At 39.9% G+C, this 21,608-nt stretch overlaps 1 protein-coding gene across 9 annotated transcripts in view; it reads left to right on the forward strand.

Annotated features, from left to right (window-relative positions):
• TTN (titin) overlaps positions 1–21,608 on the forward strand; it is a 265,304-nt gene that overhangs the window by 233,433 nt on the left and 10,263 nt on the right. For all 9 annotated transcript variants that reach the window (XM_016152571.2, XM_036235757.1, XM_036235759.1 and 6 more), the window contains 30 exons: positions 63–650; positions 744–1,046; positions 1,162–1,458; positions 2,869–3,156; positions 3,268–3,567; positions 3,830–4,132; positions 4,232–4,537; positions 4,651–6,417; positions 6,744–7,037; positions 7,730–8,017; positions 8,134–8,433; positions 8,531–10,597; positions 10,699–11,001; positions 11,144–11,449; positions 11,551–11,841; positions 11,937–12,233; positions 12,361–12,666; positions 13,553–13,858; positions 13,940–14,221; positions 14,388–14,981; positions 15,102–15,389; positions 15,493–15,792; positions 16,286–16,588; positions 17,167–17,469; positions 17,568–18,152; positions 18,283–18,588; positions 18,703–19,002; positions 19,623–20,198; positions 20,296–20,601; positions 20,959–21,552. In XM_016152571.2, coding sequence (XP_016008057.2) covers positions 63–650; positions 744–1,046; positions 1,162–1,458; positions 2,869–3,156; positions 3,268–3,567; positions 3,830–4,132; positions 4,232–4,537; positions 4,651–6,417; positions 6,744–7,037; positions 7,730–8,017; positions 8,134–8,433; positions 8,531–10,597; positions 10,699–11,001; positions 11,144–11,449; positions 11,551–11,841; positions 11,937–12,233; positions 12,361–12,666; positions 13,553–13,858; positions 13,940–14,221; positions 14,388–14,981; positions 15,102–15,389; positions 15,493–15,792; positions 16,286–16,588; positions 17,167–17,469; positions 17,568–18,152; positions 18,283–18,588; positions 18,703–19,002; positions 19,623–20,198; positions 20,296–20,601; positions 20,959–21,552 — 13,647 coding nt within the window. The remainder of the gene's footprint in view (positions 1–62; positions 651–743; positions 1,047–1,161; positions 1,459–2,868; positions 3,157–3,267; positions 3,568–3,829; positions 4,133–4,231; positions 4,538–4,650; positions 6,418–6,743; positions 7,038–7,729; positions 8,018–8,133; positions 8,434–8,530; positions 10,598–10,698; positions 11,002–11,143; positions 11,450–11,550; positions 11,842–11,936; positions 12,234–12,360; positions 12,667–13,552; positions 13,859–13,939; positions 14,222–14,387; positions 14,982–15,101; positions 15,390–15,492; positions 15,793–16,285; positions 16,589–17,166; positions 17,470–17,567; positions 18,153–18,282; positions 18,589–18,702; positions 19,003–19,622; positions 20,199–20,295; positions 20,602–20,958; positions 21,553–21,608) is intronic.

Below are 21,608 nucleotides of genomic sequence, written 5' to 3' on the forward strand. Positions count from 1 at the left end.
TGCACTGATTTAACTTTTAGAAATTCTTTTTCACCTTCATCTGCCATATTCTTCTTTTTCAGAACCACCTGAAATTGATATGAAGAATTTCCCAAGTCATACCGTATATGTTAGAGCTGGTTCAAACCTTAAAGTTGACATTCCAATTTCTGGAAAACCACTGCCCAAAGTGACCTTATCAAGAGATGATGTTCCTGTGAAAGCAACCATGAGATTTAATATTGAAGTTACTGCAGAGAACCTGACCATTAATCTCAAAGAAAGTGTTGCCGCTGATTCTGGAAAATATGAGATCACTGCTGCCAACTCCAGTGGAACAACCAAAGCATTTATTAACATCATTGTACTGGACAGGCCTGGTCCCCCGACTGGCCCTGTTGTTATTAGTGATATAACTGAAGAAAGTGTGACTCTCAAATGGGAGCCGCCAAAGTATGATGGAGGAAGTCAGGTTACCAATTACATTGTACTAAAGAGAGAGACAAATACTGCAGTATGGGCTGAAGTGTCTGCAACAGTTGCAAGAACTGTGATTAAAGTCATGAAACTGACCAAAGGAGAAGAATACCAATTCCGCATCAAGGCAGAAAACCGCTTTGGTATCAGCGATCACATAGATTCAGCTTATGTGGTTGTCAAACTACCATACAGTAAGTTGTCAAACTTTTCAAAGATCCTGGGTTTTCATTTACATAAATGTTTTAAACATTTATATTAACCCATGGGATTTCTCTCTTTCGTAGCAACACCTGGTCCACCATCTACACCATGGGTCACTAATGTTACTCGAGAAAGCATCACCGTGAGCTGGCATGAACCAGTATCCAATGGAGGCAGTGCAGTTACAGGCTATCACCTGGAAATGAAAGATAGAAATAGTATATTATGGCAAAAAGTCAACAAAATGGTCATCCGCACAACTCACTTCAAAGTCACAACAATCAGTGCTGGACTTATTTATGAATTCAGAGTATATGCAGAAAATGCTGCTGGTGTTGGAAAACCCAGCCATCCTTCTGAGCCAGTCCTAGCCATAGATGCCTGTGGTATGTATTTCATGAGAAGGACAGTTCTGACTATTTATAAATGCAAATCTTATTTCTACAAAAGAAAATAATGTTGATATAAGTGCCACTAATCTGCTTTCCCTTATTACCACAGAACCACCAAGAAATGTTCGTATCACTGATATTTCAAAGAATTCTGTCAATCTTTCATGGCAACAACCAGCTTTCGATGGAGGAAGCAGGATTACAGGCTATATCGTTGAGAGACGAGACCTTCCAGATGGCAGATGGACCAAAGCCAGCTTCACCAATGTTATTGAGACTGAATTCACTGTCTCTGGCTTGACTCAGAATTCCCAGTATGAATTCCGTGTCTTTGCTAGAAATGCTGTTGGTTCCATTAGTAATCCATCTGAGGTTGTAGGCCCCATTACGTGCATCGATTCTTATGGTAAGCATTTTTAGCACTTTGAATCCCAACAGCAGTTTAACTCAATACCTTTCTTATTTTTCTCGGCTCTAACTCATAAAATAACTTTTGTTATGCACCTTAGTTAGATTTTTAGAATTTTAGATTTCTAATCCATAAAATAACTTTTATTATGCACCTTAGTTAGAAATTATGACCTAGCTGAGCATCTTAAGAAAATTCCTTAACCTCTCCAGGCCTCTTAACTGTAAAACGTGAGGTTTGGACTACAGAATATCTGAAGGTCTTTCCAGCGTCAATGTTTTATGATTCTTTGGTTGTACAAGTTGGTGCTTTTGCTCTTTTATTTTAAATTATCAGAGTCAATAATTAAAAACCACGGTTGAGTGCCAGAGGTGTTAATGATGATATTAGCAACAGCTAATATATACTGAGTGCTTGCCTTGAATTCTCTCCCTTAGTTCTAATGCCCCTAAGATTAGCCCATTTTACAAAAGAGAAACTGAGATTTGGAGCACTTATAAAACTTCCCCAACTTCAAATAGCTCATTAGTGATAGACTGAGAATTCAAACGGATAGATGCCAGAACTCTCTATACATTGCTCTGTCCAAAATATACATACATGAACATTTTGGAAATTAGGTGGCATATGCAACTGAACAGTGGTTTAAAAATTAAAGTTTCATGAGCGTTAGGTACCCAGTGACAGTTTTGTTCTAAAAGTTCTCCATTTTCAAGGAGGAGTCTCTGTGATGTCTGGTCAAAAGTATCCACTCCCACCCTCATGCTGAGAATTTCAGGGCTGCTCTTCATGAATCAGTCTTTGTAGACCCCGCATCAGTATTTGTGAGACTATGAGGCAAATCAAATTAATTTTTGTTCTTCAAAAATTCTAAGCAGCCTGGCAGAAAATCTGTTCAGTAAAGTATGTAGCCCTTGGAGTAGAGAATTCAGATTTCAAGGGTCTGACCTGAACTGCCCACACCTGGCTACCAGTGAACTGGGAAGGGAAAATAAAAAGAATCAGAAATAGAGGACGAGGATAGAGAACCTAGAATGAAAAAAAAAATGTATAATGCAAGTTCTTCAGTGATGTTCTTACTATATCCCATTTCGTCACTGGACCCAAACACCTAATAGACTTTAAAGTACATTTTAAATGAATTTAAGTCCCTGTGCAATTAATGCAGTGTCATTGGCGCTTGCCCATATCTTTCTTTCCCATCTGGGATAGAAGAGAGGCTTGTAAAATTTAAATGTTTAATATAATAGGTAAATAGGATTAGAACTATTGTGTGTGTATCTATATCTATAACTATATCTATATCTATCTATATCATTTAATAAAGGCCAATGACCTTCTTTTGAGGTTCACAATTTTTTTTTTCCTCTTGATTTTTTAAATATGTCTCATCTGTTTTTCTTGCAGGTGGACCTGTAATTGATTTACCTCTAGAATATACAGAAGTTGTCAAATACAAAGCAGGCACATCTGTGAAGCTCAGAGCTGGCATCTCAGGCAAACCTGAGCCTACAATTGAGTGGTATAAAGATGATAAAGAGTTACAAACCAATGCACTGTTGTCTATCGAAAATACCACTGACCTTGCATCTATACTCATCAAAGATGCAAATCGCCTTAATAGTGGAAGCTATGAATTAAAACTGAGGAATGCCATGGGCTCAGCCTCAGCCACCATCAGAGTGCAGATCCTTGGTAGGTACTGAATACAGGCCAACATTGTATTTTGTTGGTCTAAAATTCAGTAATTTTAAATAATGGTCTTTTCGAAAGCACTAACATATTGTTTTGTTCTTTCACTGACAGACAAACCAGGACCTCCAGGCGGACCAATTGAATTTAAGACCGTCACTGCTGAAAAGATAACTTTTCTCTGGCGGCCTCCAGCAGATGATGGTGGTGCAAAAATCACTCACTACATCGTGGAAAAGCGTGAGACAAGCCGTGTTGTGTGGTCTATGGTGTCTGAAAATTTGGAAGAGTGCATCATTAAAACTACCAAGATTATAAAAGGAAACGAATACATCTTCCGGGTTCGAGCTGTGAACAAATACGGAATTGGCGATTCACTGGAATCTGATCCAGTGGTAGCAAAGAATGCATTTGGTGAGACATTATTTCATTACAAAATTGAAAGCAAACACTTAAATATTTTAAAAATAAATGTAAACTCTTCTAACTTGTTAATATGTTTCCTTAGAATGACTTTTACTTTCTTTTGTATGGTATCTCCTCTCATCATCTTTTTCACAAGGTGGAAAGTATAATAAATGAAATTAATGTTCTTGGATAAGACAAAAGATTAAAAGATAGAATATATCAGTAATATTGACCTTTTGAATTCATTTTCCTTTTCCTTTCTAAATAGTTACACCAGGGCCTCCAAGCATACCAGAGGTGACAAAGATTACCAAGAATTCAATGACTGTTGTCTGGAACAGACCAGTTGCAGATGGTGGTAGTGAAATAAGTGGCTATTTCCTTGAGAAACGAGACAAGAAGAGTCTGGGATGGTTTAAAGTCCTAAAGGAGACTATCCGTGACACCAGAGAGAAAGTGACGGGGCTCACGGAAAACAGTGACTATCAATACCGAGTTTGTGCTGTTAATGCTGCTGGACAGGGTCCATATTCTGAACCATCTGACTTCTACAAAGCTGCAGATCCTATTGGTAAGGGCTCATAAATGCAGCATCTTCACCTATGTCTTTTTTCATGTCACTAAATTGTGTATGGTTATGTAATTACTATATTGTAAATGGCCATTCCAGATCCTCCAGGCCCACCGGCTAAGATAAGAATTGCAGATTCAACTAAATCATCCATCACTCTTGGCTGGAGTAAACCTGTCTATGATGGGGGCAGTGCTGTTACTGGATATGTTGTTGAGATGAGACAAGGAGAAGAAGAGGAATGGACTATTGTCTCTACCCAAGGAGAAGTCAGAACCACAGAATATGTAGTATCTAACCTGACACCTGGAGTCAATTACTACTTCCAGGTGTCTGCTGTAAACTGTGCTGGTCAAGGAGAACCTATAGCAATGACTGAACCTGTACAAGCTAAAGATATACTTGGTATGTACCTACTGTTATGATTATGTTTTTATTTTTTTTATCAGAGTACTTCCAGGAAGTCATTCATTTTCTTGCTTTAAAATTCATTGTATTTGTTCATTTTATGTCTACAGAGGAACCAGAGATCGACCTAGATGTGGCTCTCAGAACATCTATTATAGCTAAAGCCGGCGAAGATGTACAAATATTGATTCCCTTTAAAGGCAGACCTCCACCTACTGTCACATGGAGAAAAGATGAGAAGAATCTTGGCAGTGATGCCAGATACAGCATTCAAAGCACTGATTCATCTTCATTACTCATTATTCCTCAAGTAACTCGTAATGATACAGGAAAATATATTCTCACAATAGAAAATGGAGTTGGCGAACCAAAGTCTTCAACTGTGAATGTTAAAGTGCTCGATACGCCAGCTGCCTGCCAGAAACTACAGATTAAACATGTTTCTCAAGGCACAGTCACTTTGTTCTGGGATCCTCCTCTCATTGATGGAGGATCTCCCATAATTAATTATGTCATTCAAAAGAGAGATGCCACCAAGAGAACATGGTCTGCAGTGTCACACAAATGCTCTAACACATCCTTTAAGGTAACAGATTTGTCAGAGAAAATTCCGTTCTTCTTTAGAGTTCTTGCAGAAAATGAAATTGGAATTGGGGAACCGTGTGAAACCACAGAGCCTGTGAAGGCTGCCGAAGTACCAGCTCCTATACGGGACCTCTCAGTGAAAGATTCAACAAAGACATCTGTTATCCTGAGCTGGACCAAGCCTGACTTTGATGGTGGTAGTATCATCACAGAATATGTTGTAGAAAGGAAAGGTAAAGGAGAACAAACGTGGTCACATGCGGGCATAAGTAAGACATGTGAAATTGAGGTTAGCCAACTTAAAGAACAGTCAGAACTGGAATTCAGAGTGTCCGCCAAAAATGAGAAAGGACTGAGTGATGCTGTCACTATTGGGCCAATTACAGTAAAAGAACTTGTAATTACACCTGACGTTGACCTATCAGAAATCCCTGGGGCACAAGTCACTGTGAGAATTGGGCATAATGTGCACCTCGAATTACCTTATAAAGGAAAACCCAAACCATCTATCAGTTGGCTGAAAGATGGTTTGCCATTGAAAGAAAGTGAATATGTTCGTTTCAGTAAAACTGAAAACAAAATTATTTTGGATATTAAGAACGTCAAGAAGGAGAATGGAGGAAAATACACCATTATTCTTGATAATGCAGTTTGTAGAAACTCATTTCCCATTACAATCATCACACTTGGCCCGCCATCAAAGCCCAAAGGTCCCATCCGATTTGATGAAATCAAAGCTGACAGTGTCATAATGTCATGGGATGTGCCTGAAGATGATGGAGGAGGAGAGATTACCTGTTACAGCATCGAGAAGCGGGAAGCTTCACAAACTAATTGGAAGATGGTGTGTTCAAGTGTTGCCAGGACAACTTTCAAAGTTCCTAATCTAGTCAAAGACTCCGAATACCAATTTAGAGTAAGGGCAGAAAACAGATATGGAGTCAGCCAGCCACTTGTCTCAAACATTATTGTGGCAAAACACCAGTTCAGGATTCCTGGCCCCCCAGGGAAGCCAGTTATATACAATGTGACTTCTGATGGCATGTCACTAACTTGGGATGCTCCAGTTTATAATGGTGGTTCAGAAGTCACTGGATTCCATGTTGAAAAGAAAGAAAGAAATAGCATCCTCTGGCAAAAAGTTAATACATCACCAATATCTGGGAGAGAATATAGAGCTACTGGACTAATAGAAGGCCTGGACTACCAGTTCCGTGTGTATGCTGAAAATTCTGCCGGCCTAAGCTCGCCTAGTGACCCAAGCAAATTTACCTTGGCTGTTTCCCCAGTAGGTAAGTGATCGAGCATTATTCACATATATTTAATTCATCAACTGAATGTGTTAGTAACACATAAATCAAATACTTCTTTTCTTCCACAAATCAACTTCTCACATATCTTCTTATCACTAGAGAGGTGATTAGGTAAAGCAAGGGGGATGACTTTAAATCAGTCTAATAAAGTAATTTCAAGTTATTTTTGAAGACAATGATATAAAACATTGAAATCGATGACTAAAATGAGCTTGTGGAATTTGTTAGTTTCATTTTTCTTCCATTGATGATTAAAAGTTGATTACAGAAATAATGATGCAGTTAACTTCCATATAATTTTTTAGATCCACCTGGCACTCCTGACTACATTGATGTCACCCGAGAAACCATCACACTTAAATGGAACCCACCGTTGCGTGATGGAGGCAGTAAGATTGTGGCGTACAGCATTGAGAAACGCCAAGGGAGTGATCGTTGGCTTCGATGCAACTTTACTGATGTCAGTGAATGTCAGTACACAGTTACAGGACTTAGTCCTGGGGATCGATACGAGTTCAGAATAATTGCAAGAAATGCTGTTGGAACTATAAGCCCACCCTCACAGTCTTCTGGTATTATTATGACAAGAGACGAAAATGGTAAGCATTTACAACTGATTTCCAATAAGGCTAAGAACACTCACATTTAAAAAAATACTTTTAGCCCATGGTCTATACAATGAGAACAAGAACATCATTTCATACAGATTACCTGAAGTTGTTATGTGCATGATTTAGATTGTCTACCTTTAAGATGAAAAGAAGAAAAAAAATGTAATTGGCCATGTCTGTTATTTCTCTCCATTCCCATATAAATAGTATGCAACTAGGAATGAGTTTTTGGCTTTGTAATTTCAGTCATTTATAATAAGTAAAGAAAAAGGCTCTGAAGAATAACTGTCCATCTTTACTGAAGTTATTAAAATACAACGTACATCCAACAGTACAATTATCACCTTGCTTGAGTGCAGCTGATAGCCTTATACAGGAGCTTATTTAAATATGCAGCAGTATTTGGAAGTAAATAGTCCATAAAAGTTTTGTTTCTCTTTTTATAAGTGGCAATGCAAGCTAAATAACATGACAAACAATAACAAAGGAGATAACCTAATGCAAATGTTTAACCCCATAATCTAAATTTTCAATTAGCAATCCTGCTTTCAGAATAGCCTTTGATAAAACAGAATGAGCATTGCCCTTCCAGGCATTATGATACAGTGCTAATAAAAAACATGTTTATTCATATTTTTATCGGGACAAATTAATACATATTATTTCTATTTCTTTTACAGTTCCACCAATAGTAGAGTTTGGCCCTGAGTACTTCGATGGCCTCATTATTAAGGCTGGAGAGAGCCTCAGAATTAAAGCTTTGGTACAAGGACGACCAGTACCTCGAGTAACTTGGTTCAAAGATGAAGTAGAAATTGAAAAGAGGATGAATATGGAAATAACTGATGTCCTTGGATCCACCAGCCTCTTTGTTAGACATGCTACTCGGGACCATCGCGGTGTATATAAAGTGGAAGCCAAAAATGTATCTGGCTCTGCCAAAGCTGAAATTACAGTGAAAGTGCAAGGTACTTCTCAAATACCTTCTTAACCTTACATTTATGGGACTTAGATTAGAGGCAGGCCTGACTGCATTGCAATGGACAAGAGAAAAGAAAATAACTCTGGAACTTCTCTCTCATAGATACCCCAGGAAAAGTAGTTGGGCCAATAAGATTCACAAACATTACTGGCGAGAAGATGACCCTGTGGTGGGACGCTCCGCTCAATGACGGCTGTGCTCCTGTAACCCACTACCTCATTGAAAAACGGGAAACCAGCAGACTTGCTTGGGCGCTCATTGAGGATAACTGTGAAGCCCACAGCTATACCGCCACTAAACTGATAACTGGCAATGAATACCAATTCCGTGTTTCTGCAGTTAACAAGTTTGGCGTTGGCAGACCACTTGATTCTGACCCAGTGGTTGCTCAAATACAATACAGTAAGTGTCCATTTTTACGAAGTGGTACTGTCATAAGATTAACTTCCAAGCAAACGTGTCTAATTGATTTTCTTTCTTTCTTTCTTCCGTTTTACAGCTATACCTGATGCCCCTGGCACTCCAGAACCTAGTAATGTAACAGGGAATAGCATTACCCTAACATGGACAAGACCAGAATCAGATGGTGGCAATGAAATTCAACATTATATCCTTGAAAGAAGAGAAAAGAAAAGCACACGATGGGTGAAAGTGATCAGCAAACGACCAATCTCAGAGACAAGATTCAAAGTCACTGGTTTGATAGAGGGCAATGAGTATGAATTCCGTGTCATGGCTGAAAATGCTGCAGGAGTAGGACCTGCCAGTGGTATCTCGAGATTAATCAAATGTAGAGAGCCAGTCAGCCCACCAAGTGCTCCCACTGTGGTCAAAGTGACAGACACATCAAAGACAACTGTGAGCTTAGAATGGTCTAAGCCAGTGTTTGATGGAGGCATGGAAATAATTGGGTATATTATTGAAATGTGCAAAGCTGACTTGGGAGACTGGCACAAGGTGAATACAGAGGCATGTGTGAAAACAAGATATACAGTCACAGATCTACAAGCAGGTGAAGAATACAAATTCCGGGTTAGTGCTATCAATGGTGCTGGGAAAGGAGACAGCTGTGAAGTGACTGGAACAATTAAAGCAGTTGACCGATTAACAGCTCCTGAGCTAGACATCGATGCAAACTTCAAGCAGACTCATGTCGTTAGAGCTGGGGCCAGTATTCGCCTTTTCATTGCCTACCAAGGTAGACCTACTCCTACAGCTGTGTGGAGCAAACCTGACTCTAACCTTAGCATTCGGGCTGATATCCATACCACAGACTCCTTCAGCACCCTCACTGTGGAAAACTGCAACAGAAATGATGCAGGGAAATATACCCTTACCGTAGAAAACAACAGTGGTAGTAAGTCAATCACATTCACCGTAAAGGTGCTAGACACTCCAGGCCCACCTGGTCCGATTACCTTCAAAGATGTGACACGGGGATCTGTCACACTGATGTGGGATGCCCCTCTCCTTGACGGGGGTGCCAGAATCCATCACTATGTGGTAGAGAAACGAGAAGCAAGTCGCCGTAGCTGGCAGGTTGTCAGTGAAAAATGCACTCGTCAGATCCTCAAAGTCAATGACCTGGCAGAAGGCGTTCCATACTATTTCCGCGTTTTTGCAGAAAATGAGTATGGTGTTGGTGAACCCTATGAAATGCCAGAACCATTGGTAGCTACAGAACAGCCTGCTCCACCTAGGAGACTTGATGTCGTTGATACAAGCAAATCCTCTGCAGTCTTAGCTTGGCTTAAACCTGACCATGATGGAGGCAGCCGAATCACTGGCTACCTGCTCGAAATGAGACAAAAGGGATCTGACTTCTGGGTTGAAGCTGGTCACACCAAACTGCTTACTCTCACAGTGGAACGCCTGGTTGAGAACACGGAATACGAATTCCGGGTGAAGGCCAAGAATGATGCTGGTTATAGTGAACCCAGGGAAGCCTTCTCTTCTGTCATCATCAAGGAACCTCAAATTGAGCCCACTGCTGATCTCACCGGAATTACTAATCAGCTCATAACTTGCAAAGCAGGAAGTACATTCACCATTGATGTGCCAATCAGTGGCCGTCCTGCCCCCAAAGTAACATGGAAGCTGGAAGAAATGAGACTAAAGGAGACAGATCGAATGCGTATCACAACAACAAAAGACAGAACCACTTTGTCTGTAAAGGACAGCATGAGAGGTGATTCTGGAAGATACTTCCTGACCTTAGAAAATACAGCTGGTGTTAAAACATTTACCATCACAGTTGTAGTCATTGGAAGGCCAGGTCCAGTAACTGGCCCCATCGAGGTCTCATCTGTCTCGGCTGAATCATGTGTCCTTTCATGGGCTGAACCTAAAGACGATGGAGGCACCGACATTACTAATTACATAGTTGAAAAGCGTGAGTCGGGAACAACAGCCTGGCAGCTTGTCAACTCCAGTGTCAAGCGCACTCAAATTAAAGTCACTCATCTTACAAAATACATGGAATATTCTTTCCGTGTCAGTTCAGAGAACAGATTTGGCGTCAGCAAGCCTCTAGAATCAGCACCAATAATTGCTGAGCATCCATTTGGTAAGAAAAATAAAAATCATATTTCAAAGTCTCTATTATTAAATGTTTCCCCTGAATTTTATAAAATTTAATTTCTATTTGATGCCTTTGTTTATATTTAGTCCCACCAAGCGCTCCTACCAGACCTGAAATCTACCACGTGTCTGCCAACACCATGTCTATTCGTTGGGAAGAACCCTATCATGATGGTGGCAGTAAAATCATTGGCTACTGGGTTGAGAAGAAAGAACGTAACACCATTCTTTGGGTGAAAGAAAACAAGGTGCCGTGCTTAGAGTGCAACTACAAAGTGACTGGTTTGGTAGAAGGACTGGAATATCAGTTCAGAACATATGCACTCAATGCCGCAGGTGTTAGCAAAGCCAGTGAAGCTTCGAGACCTATGATGGCTCAAAACCCAGTTGGTATGTATCAAAATTTAAGCATATATTTGTTTCACAGCAGGAGTAGTAGCAATAGCAGTAGCAGTAGTAGTAGTAGTAGTAGTAGTAGTAGTAGTAGAATTCAGATTTGTATTTTTTAACCTTATTTTTGCACCCTTTCCAGATGCACCAGGAAGACCAGAGGTGACAGATGTCACAAGATCAACAGTGTCACTGATTTGGTCTGCGCCCGTGTATGATGGAGGCAGCAAGGTTGTGGGCTACATCATAGAGCGTAAGCCAGTCAGTGAAGTTGGAGACGGTCGCTGGCTGAAGTGCAACTATACCATCGTATCTGACAATTTCTTCACTGTGACCGCTCTCAGTGAAGGAGACACTTATGAATTCCGTGTATTGGCTAAAAATGCAGCAGGTGTAATTAGCAAAGGATCAGAATCTACAGGGCCCGTCACTTGCCGAGATGAATATGGTAAAAAAAAAAAAAAACTCAATGTTCTCCCTTTAAATTATCACAATTTGTACGAAAATAAACTGTCATGTATTCATTCACATTTGTTTTGTCTGTGACAGCTCCACCCAAAGCCGAACTGGATGCCAGATTGCAGGGTGAACTGGTTACCATCAGAGCAGGCTCAGATCTTGTTCTTGATGCTGCAGTTGGTGGCAAACCTGAACCCAAAATTATCTGGACCAAAGGGGACAAGGAACTAGATCTCTGTGAAAAAGTCTCTTTGCAATATACGGGCAAACGAGCAACTGCTGTGATTAAGTTCTGTGACAGAAGTGACAGTGGAAAATATACTTTAACAGTGAAAAATGCCAGTGGGACCAAGGCTGTGTCTGTCGTGGTCAAAGTTCTTGGTAAGTATGTCAAATGTTCTTTTATTTTTATAGCATTTTCAAGGGGTGACAGAAAGAAAGATCTTTATCATTGCTTGTCATTACACACATTTCAGATTCCCCTGGCCCTTGTGGAAATCTCACTGTCAGCAGAATAACAGAAGAGAAGTGCACTTTAGCCTGGAGCCTTCCTCAGGAAGATGGAGGAGCAGAAATGACTCACTACATTGTGGAGAGACGTGAGACTAGCAGGCTCAACTGGGTGATTGTTGAAGGCGAATGCCCAACACTATCCTATGTAGTTACCAAACTCATTAAGAACAATGAATACATATTCCGAGTGCGAGCAGTAAACAAATATGGCCCTGGTGTGCCCGTTGAATCACAGCCAATTATAGCCAGAAACTCATTCAGTGAGTATTGACACTTTTAAACAACTTGGTAATTGAAATGTAATGGAATCAGCGGGGGTGGGGGGCGGCGAAGAGTGCAGTTATATCCATAGCAATTCTGACCCTTATTTTCATAAACTATAAACAGCTATTCCATCACAACCTGGCATACCTGAAGAAGTTGGGGCTGGCAAAGAGCACATCATCATTCAGTGGTTAAAACCTGAATCTGATGGTGGCAATGAGATCAGCAACTACCTAGTGGACAAACGTGAGAAGAAGAGCTTGCGCTGGACACGTGTCAACAAAGACTATGTAGTGTATGATACCAGGCTGAAGGTGACAGGCCTGATGGAAGGTTGTGATTACCAGTTCCGGGTGACTGCAGTAAATGCTGCTGGTAACAGTGAACCCAGTGAAGCTTCCAACTTTATCTCATGCAGAGAACCATCATGTGAGTTCCAAGAATCATACATAAACTCATACCCATTAAAACTTTATTACAAATAATTTTCCAAAATGCCACTTCCAAGAACTTGTAGAATGTATAAATGGTCTAGAAAGGCATATGCCTATTAGAGAGATCTCAAATATAATCTAAGTCAGAGAACATTTTAATTACTACTTCTGTTGATAAGTTAGTAATTACATTGCTAAAAATTGTTGCATTATTTTCTAATCTCTGAAAAAAAGTAACTATTCTACTACCAATATGAGAGAGAGATATTTTACAAATCTTCCAAAGAATAGAGAAAAATGCATTGTAGTGATGATAATTACTGAAAAGAAAAAGACAAAGTCTCTTTTAAGAAGAGGCTTAGCACAGCATAGTTTCTAGTATTTTAATAAGTATCTAACAAAAGAACTGTCACAAGAGCTTCAAAAATAAGTGGCAAATCCTCGTACAGAGTTTGAGCCCAAGAACTAAGGAATAAATCATTGGGACTGAATAGGGAAGAAGAAACTGATTTTTGTACTCAGTAGAAATGTAGAGGTGACAAGTGACATTAATGCTGTGAAAGCTTAGCAACTAAAGTCCCTGAGAAAGGTCACTTTAAACAATGAGCTTAGCTAGAATACAGTATAGTTAGCCAAAGTAACAGAAAAAAAATCTACACTTCTAAAGAAGTTTAATTCTTAAAATAGCAATAATACTACACTATACTATATATAGCATACAGTATTGTCCTGTAATATCAGAAGAACTTAGTTACAAAGAATATCTTGGTGAATGTGGACGAAGTACAATAATGCCTCTGTGACTCTTGAAAACCAAAAATACAAATCTCAAAACTTCTTTATTTGTGTAATTTCTGCATCCCTCTTTTAAAATTCCATAGATACCCCTGGACCACCTTCTGCTCCAAGAGTTGTGGATACCACCAAGCACAGCATTAGTTTGGCATGGACCAAGCCCACGTATGATGGTGGTGCTGACATCATAGGATATGTTCTTGAGATGCAAGAGAAGGACACTGATCAATGGTACCGAGTACATACCAATGCCACAATAAGAAATACTGAATTCACTGTGCCAGACCTTAAAATGGGCCAGAAATACTCCTTCAGAGTTGCTGCTGTGAACGTGAAGGGTATGAGTGAATATAGTGAGGCTGTCGCTGAAATTGAGCCCGTGGAAAGACTAGGTATTTATAATATAAGATTTTAGGTGAATTATTTTCTCATCATACCTGTTCGTGAATTAATTTTTGACATTTACTTTCCAGAAATACCAGATCTTGAGCTTGCAGATGATTTAAAGAAGACTGTGACCATCAGAGCTGGGGCTTCATTACGCCTAATGGTGTCTGTATCGGGAAGACCACCTCCCGTCATTACATGGAGCAAGAAGGGCATTGACCTTGCAAATCGGGCAATTATTGACACCACTGACAGCTACTCTTTACTTATTGTGGACAAAGTTAACCGATATGATGCTGGAAAATACACCATTGAAGCTGAAAATCAATCTGGCAAGAAATCAGCAACAGTTCTTGTGAAAGTATACGGTATGTATTTGTCTGAAAATTGATTCTGTGAGTACATTCTCTAAAAAGATGCACATTGACCTATGATTGGTCACGTCTTTAGAGAGGAACTATGTTGAGTAAAAATAAAAAATCTATCAACCAATTAGACAAATAAGAAGTATGGCTCTTTCAATCTACTTTTTAGATACTCCTGGTCCCTGTCCTTCAGTGAAAGTTAAGGAAGTATCAAGAGATTCTGTGACCATCACTTGGGAAATCCCCACAATTGATGGCGGAGCGCCAGTCAACAATTACATTATTGAGAAACGTGAAGCTGCCATGAGAGCATTCAAAACAGTAACTACTAAATGCAGCAAGACACTTTACCGAATTTCTGGACTTGTAGAAGGAACCATGTACTATTTCAGAGTGTTGCCAGAAAATATTTATGGCATTGGAGAGCCTTGTGAAACATCTGATGCAGTTCTGGTCTCAGAAGTGCCTTTGGTGCCTACAAAACTAGAAGTGACTGATGTCACCAAATCAACGGTTACCCTTGCCTGGGAAAAACCACTCTATGATGGTGGTAGCCGACTCACTGGATATGTTCTTGAGGCCTGCAAAGCTGGCACCGAGAGATGGATGAAGGTCGTCACCTTAAAACCCACAGTCTTAGAGCACACTGTTATTTCCTTAAATGAAGGTGAACAGTACTTATTTAGAGTAAGGGCACAAAATGAGAAAGGTGTGTCAGAACCAAGAGAGATCGTCACAGCTGTGACTGTACAAGACCTCAGAGGTATGTACTAAATTGCCAAAAAATAACAGTAGTAGTAAAGTAAAATAAACATTCAGAATTCATGACACTGTGTCATGAGAAATAACGCTGAAGAATAAATGCCTAATTTCTTTTTCATAGTGTTGCCAACAATTGATATCTCTACAATGCCTCAAAAGACCATCCACATCCCAGCTGGCAGACCAGTAGAGCTAGTGATACCAATCGCTGGTCGTCCACCTCCTGCTGCTTCCTGGTTCTTTGCTGGTTCTAAACTAAAAGAATCAGAGCGTGTCACTGTTGAAACTCATACAAAAGTAGTTAAATTAACCATCCGTGAAACCACTATCAGAGATACTGGAGAATATACACTTGAATTGAAAAATGTAACTGGAACTACTTCAGAGACCATTAAAGTTATCATTCTCGGTAAGCACATATGACAAAGACATAAGCAAGTCATTGCATGTTCAGTCATCCAATTTTGATTTGAAGTGAAAATTAATTTCCTGGATTTCTTCTTTTTTCGTAGACAAGCCTGGTCCACCAACTGGGCCTATCAAGATTAATGAAATTGATGCTACTTCAGTTACCATTTCCTGGGAACCACCTGAATTGGATGGTGGTGCTCCGTTGAGTGGTTACGTGGTAGAACAACGTGATGCCCATCGTCCAGGATGGCTGCCAGTGTCTGAATCAGTGACTAGAACAACATTTAAGTTTACCAGACTCACTGAAGGAAACGAGTATGTGTTCCGTGTGGCTGCAACAAACCGCTTTGGGATTGGCTCTTACCTGCAGTCCGAGGTCATAGAATGTCGCAGCAGCATCAGTAAGTCCTTGGGCCCTTCCACCATTCTCCCCATATCTGATTCTGAATGTTAACAAAAAGAGATTTGTTTTGAATGTGTCCTAATGTAAGTAAAGATAGGTCACAAAATTAACCCAGGGTCTTTCTAAGATTTCTAAATCTACTTTTCTTGGAGGTTTTCAACATAGTTAGATTTTTTTTTTCTAATGAAAGAAAGAGGAGGAGGGCATTAGAAAATGAATTGATGGAAGGGAGGGAGGGAAAGAAGAAAGAATTGAGGGACAGACTGGCTATGTTATAGTGAGAAAAAATACAGAATGCATGCTTAATAAATGTTTACAAAATTAAATAAAATGAGGAACAGCAAGAAAAGTAAAAAAATGAATAACTGGAAAAATAATCACAAGAGTCTTATATACCATTTAAAATGGTAAGACACATTTGTACAAATATATGAGTCTTTATTTTAATTTATTCATATTGCCATATTGTGTTTACCTCTGTCCTGCTACAGATATTCCAGGACCTCCAGAAACATTACAGATATTTGATGTGTCCCGTGATGGCATGACACTTACTTGGTATCCACCAGAAGACGATGGTGGCTCCCAAGTGACTGGATATATTGTGGAGCGCAAAGAAGTGAGAGCAGATCGATGGGTCCGTGTAAATAAAGTACCAGTGACAATGACACGGTACCGTTCCACTGGCCTTATTGAAGGCTTAGAATATGAACACCGTGTCACAGCCATTAATATGAGAGGGACTGGAAAACCAAGTCGTCCTTCTAAACCTGTTGTTGCCATGGATCCAATAGGTAATACATTTTGAATGTCGAGTTTATTTAGGTATAATTTAATGTAGTAAAATTTACCTTTCTGAAATGCATAATTCTATAAGTTTTGAAAAATGTGCTATTGTGTGCCCACCACCACAAACAAAATATAGAATATTTCCATCAGCCCAAAAATTTGCTTATATCCCTTGGTCATCAATCCAATCCTCCCTACTCCAGCCCCTAGCAGCTTTTAGCAAATAACTTTTTATTCATCTCTTGAACCTATTTCCCCCTCTTTAAAACGGAACTCCTGATATATGTCACATCACAGTTAAAATTTTCAAACAAGTTAATATTTCCAAACACACTTTAAAAACTGATGATAAATGTAAGTTAGTAGTGGTAATCATAAATAAAGCACTTTTAAGACAAAAGAAAAAGCAAGAACTTTAAATATTTTTAACCAATTAAACAAATGAAATTTTTATAAAACAAAAAATATTCTAATACTAACAGGCCATGTTTTCACAACTCACTGGATTTGTTAGGTGGCACAGTTGATTTTCAACTTTGCAGCAACTGTAACAATTATGTTGTTGTCTAATTCTTATTCCCAGCTCCCCCAGGAAAGCCACAAAATCCAAGAGTTACTGATACAACAAGAACATCAGTCTCCCTGGCCTGGAGTGTTCCAGAAGATGAAGGAGGCTCTAAAGTCACAGGCTACTTGATTGAAATGCAAAAAGTAGATCAACATGAATGGACCAAGTGTAACACGACCCCAACCAAGATTCGGGAGTATACGCTAACACATCTACCTCAGGGCGCTGAATACAGATTCCGTGTTCTAGCTTGTAACGCCGGTGGACCTGGAGAGCCTGCTGAGGTACCAGGAACAGTCAAAGTCACTGAAATGCTTGGTAAGACATACGATCATTTATTTTTTGCTATAATTGCCTTAAGACTTATTTCTTTCCCCCAAACAAGTACTAATTGTAACTGTACCGTTTTCCCCCAGAATATCCTGATTATGAACTTGATGAAAGATACCAGGAAGGTATCTTTGTAAGACAAGGTGGAGTCATCAGACTTACCATTCCAATCAAAGGAAAACCATACCCAATATGTAAATGGACCAAGGAAGGCCAAGATATTAGTAAGCGTGCTATGATTGCAACCTCTGAAACACACACTGAGCTTGTAATCAAAGAAGCTGTCAGGGATGATTCTGGCACTTATGACCTAGTTCTGGAAAACAAATGTGGCAAGAAGGCTGTTTACATCAAGGTCAGGGTGATAGGAAGTCCCAATACTCCAGAAGGGCCACTTGAATATGACGACATACAAGCTCGCTCTGTAAGGGTCAGTTGGAGACCCCCTGCCGATGATGGTGGTGCCGACATCTTAGGCTACATCCTTGAGAGACGAGAAGTGCCTAAAGCCGCCTGGTATACCATTGATTCCAGAGTTCGAGGTACATCTCTGGTGGTAAAAGGCCTCAAAGAAAATGTGGAATACCACTTCCGTGTTTCAGCAGAAAACCAGTTTGGCATAAGCAAACCCTTGAAATCTGAAGAACCTGTCATACCAAAAACACCACTGAGTAAGTACTCTTCCAACCACAACACTGTGAAAATTCTTTCAGTACTCCTTTGTTTTGAAATAAAAGCCATCAGCTTACAAGATTTGGGACTGTGCTCTAACACTTGTTTGTTTTCCACTTGTATCTCTAGATCCTCCAGAGCCTCCAAGCAATCCTCCAGAAATCCTTGATGTAACCAAGAGTTCTGTCAGCTTGTCCTGGTCCCGACCCAAAGACGATGGCGGGTCTCGAGTTACCGGCTACTACATCGAACGCAAGGAGACATCTACCGACAAGTGGGTCAGGCACAACAAGACTCATATAACGACCACCATGTACACTGTCACAGGGCTTGTTCCTGATGCTGAGTATCAGTTCCGCATCATTGCACAGAATGATGTTGGCCTAAGCGAGACCAGCCCTGCTTCTGAGCCAGTTGTTTGCAAAGATCCATTTGGTAAGCAGAGAGTTTCTGAGGAGGTTAAAATCAGAGAGGCAAGCCATCTTTGGTCTTTTTCTTTTATTTCACCAGTAAAGCTGATTTCCTTTTCAATTGTTTAAAATATTTCAGATAAGCCAAGCCAACCCGGAGAACTTGAAATTCTTTCAATATCCAAAGATAGTGTTACTCTACAGTGGGAGAAACCTGAATGTGATGGTGGCAAAGACATCCTGGGATACTGGATTGAATACAGACAATCTGGAGACAGTGCCTGGAAGAAGAGCAATAAAGACCGCATCAAGGACAGGCAATTCACAATAGGAGGTTTGCTAGAAGCTACTGAATACGAATTCAGGGTTTTTGCTGAGAATGAGACTGGGCTTAGCAGACCTCGAAGAACTGCTATGTCTGTAAAGACAAAACTAACATGTAAGTAGCCATTAGTCCTTTGTTTATGATTTACAAACCAAGTAACATGTTAAAGCTAATTCCTCCTCGGTACTAAGTAGAGCTCCAGAAAGCTTTATTGGTGAGCAAGTGTTTGGAAAGAATCACTCACCTTGGGAAAAGTCGATACATTCTGTAGGAAGCCATTCTAAGCACATAACTTCGGTAGATGTTAGGCACAGTGAACTGAGCACATTCCTAGAGCAATATCTCCCTCGAATGCAATGTGTTCTTTTTTTAATAGTTCCTAACAAGACCTAAAGGGTCAACAAATGTACCCTACGTCAGTGAACTTAAGTAAGGGCAAAGATACTACAGATTTGTACAGAATTTCTGTTTCCCCAAAACCCTATACATAGTTAATACCTACCAATCCTAAAGAGAAAAGTTACTCTACATAATAATATGCTCACTGAATCCTGATTTTCCATAGGACCTCAAGAAAATCACTGCAAAGATTTTTGAGAATTAGACTCATGTAAATCATGGTATCTGATAAAGTGTTAGTCGATGAGATAAATCATTCCTGATATACAAGGAATAGAGGATTATAGATTCAGTAGTAACAACAATGCATTAATATTATCTTTCCTATCCTTCAGCTGGAGAGGCCCCAGGAGTACGCAAAGAAATGACGGATGTTACCACCAAATTGGGCGAAGCTGCTCAACTCTCATGCCAGATTGTTGGAAGGCCTCTTCCTGACATTAAATGGTACCGATTTGGTAAGGAGCTCATACAAAGCCGGAAGTACAAAATGTCTTCAGATGGACGTACACATACTCTGACAGTAATGACAGAGGAACAAGAAGATGAAGGTGTTTATACCTGCATAGCTACTAATGAGGTTGGAGAAGTAGAAACCAGTAGTAAACTTCTCCTGCAAGCATCACCGCAGTTCCATCCTGGTTACCCACTGAAGGAAAAATATTATGGGGCTGTGGGTTCAACGCTTCGACTTCACGTTATGTACATCGGTCGTCCAGTACCTGCCATCACTTGGTTCCGTGGCCAGAAACTTTTGCAAAACTCAGAACATACTGCTATTGAAAACACTGAGCACTATACTCATCTCGTCATGAAGAACGTCCAGCGTAAGACTCATGCTGGGAAATACAAAGTTCAGCTCAGCAATGTTTTCGGAACGGTTGATGCCATTCTTGATGTAGAAATACAAGGTATTTTATTTTCATTTTCAGTATTTTTTATGTTTAAAGGAAAAAAAATATCTTGGAACACATGCTACAAAAACCACTATTGTATTTGTCCCAACAGATAAACCAGACAAACCCACAGGACCGATTGTGATTGAAGCTCTGTTGAAGAATTCTGTGGTGATCAGCTGGAAACCACCGGCAGATGATGGAGGCTCCTGGATCACCAATTATGTGGTGGAGAAATGTGAGGCCAAGGAAGGGGCTGAATGGCAATTGGTGTCTTCAGCCATCTCAGTGACATCCTGTAGAATTGTGAACCTCACAGAAAATGCTGGCTATTACTTCCGGGTTTCAGCTCAGAACACTTTCGGCATCAGTGACCCCCTAGAAGTCTCCTCAGTTGTGATCATTAAGAGTCCATTTGGTGAGTACAGCCTCTACAATCTCCATATGGCAGAATTCCATCTTTACATAAAACTCTTTGTAACAGATATAAATTTTGGAAGGAAACAGCAAGATTCAAGTAAAGCACGCATGCCTTTTATCTCACTTAAACTGAACTTTTGTATATCTAAAAGGGCTAATATATACCCTATCCCTTCTTCCTTAAAAAGGAACTTTGTATTTTGATAGGTTTCTTAACATAAGGTAACCCATTTCTTTTTTCTGGAATAGCTATTCTTAATACAACTTTAAGTTGACAATATTTTTTTTAAAGCTTTTAATCAAGCTGCTTGTTTCACCTCATGACTTAAATCTTTTTTGTTTTTGTTTTAAATAGAAAAGCCAAGTGCTCCTGGCAAACCAACTATTACTGCTATCACAAAAGATTCTTGTGTTGTGTCTTGGAAGCCACCTGCCAGCGATGGAGGTGCAAAGATTAGAAATTACTACCTTGAGAAGCGTGAAAAGAAGCAGAATAAGTGGATTGCTGTGACAACAGAAGAAATTCGAGAAACTGTCTTTTCAGTGCAAAACCTTATTGAAGGTCTCGAATATGAGTTCCGTGTGAAATGCGAAAACTTAGGTGGGGAAAGTGAGTGGAGTGAAATATCAGAACCTGTCACTCCCCAATCTGATGTCCCAATTCAGGCACCACACTTTAAAGAGGAACTGAGAAATCTAAATGTCAGATACCAGAGCAATGCTACTTTGGTCTGCAAAGTGACTGGTCATCCAAAACCTATTGTGAAATGGTACAGACAAGGCAAAGAAATCATTGCAGATGGATTAAAGTACAGGATTCAAGAGTTTAAGGGTGGCTATCACCAGCTCATCATTGCAAGTGTCACGGATGATGATGCCACAGTTTACCAAGTCAGAGCTACCAACCAAGGGGGATCTGTGTCTGGCACTGCCTCCTTGGAAGTGGAAGGTAAAAATAAATCAGCGTACATAAGTTTGGTGCTAGATGACATATTATTAATTAGG

Source organism: Rousettus aegyptiacus, unplaced genomic scaffold (genome assembly GCF_014176215.1).
Source record: "Rousettus aegyptiacus isolate mRouAeg1 unplaced genomic scaffold, mRouAeg1.p scaffold_m13_p_2, whole genome shotgun sequence".
NCBI lineage: Eukaryota > Metazoa > Chordata > Mammalia > Chiroptera > Pteropodidae > Rousettus > Rousettus aegyptiacus.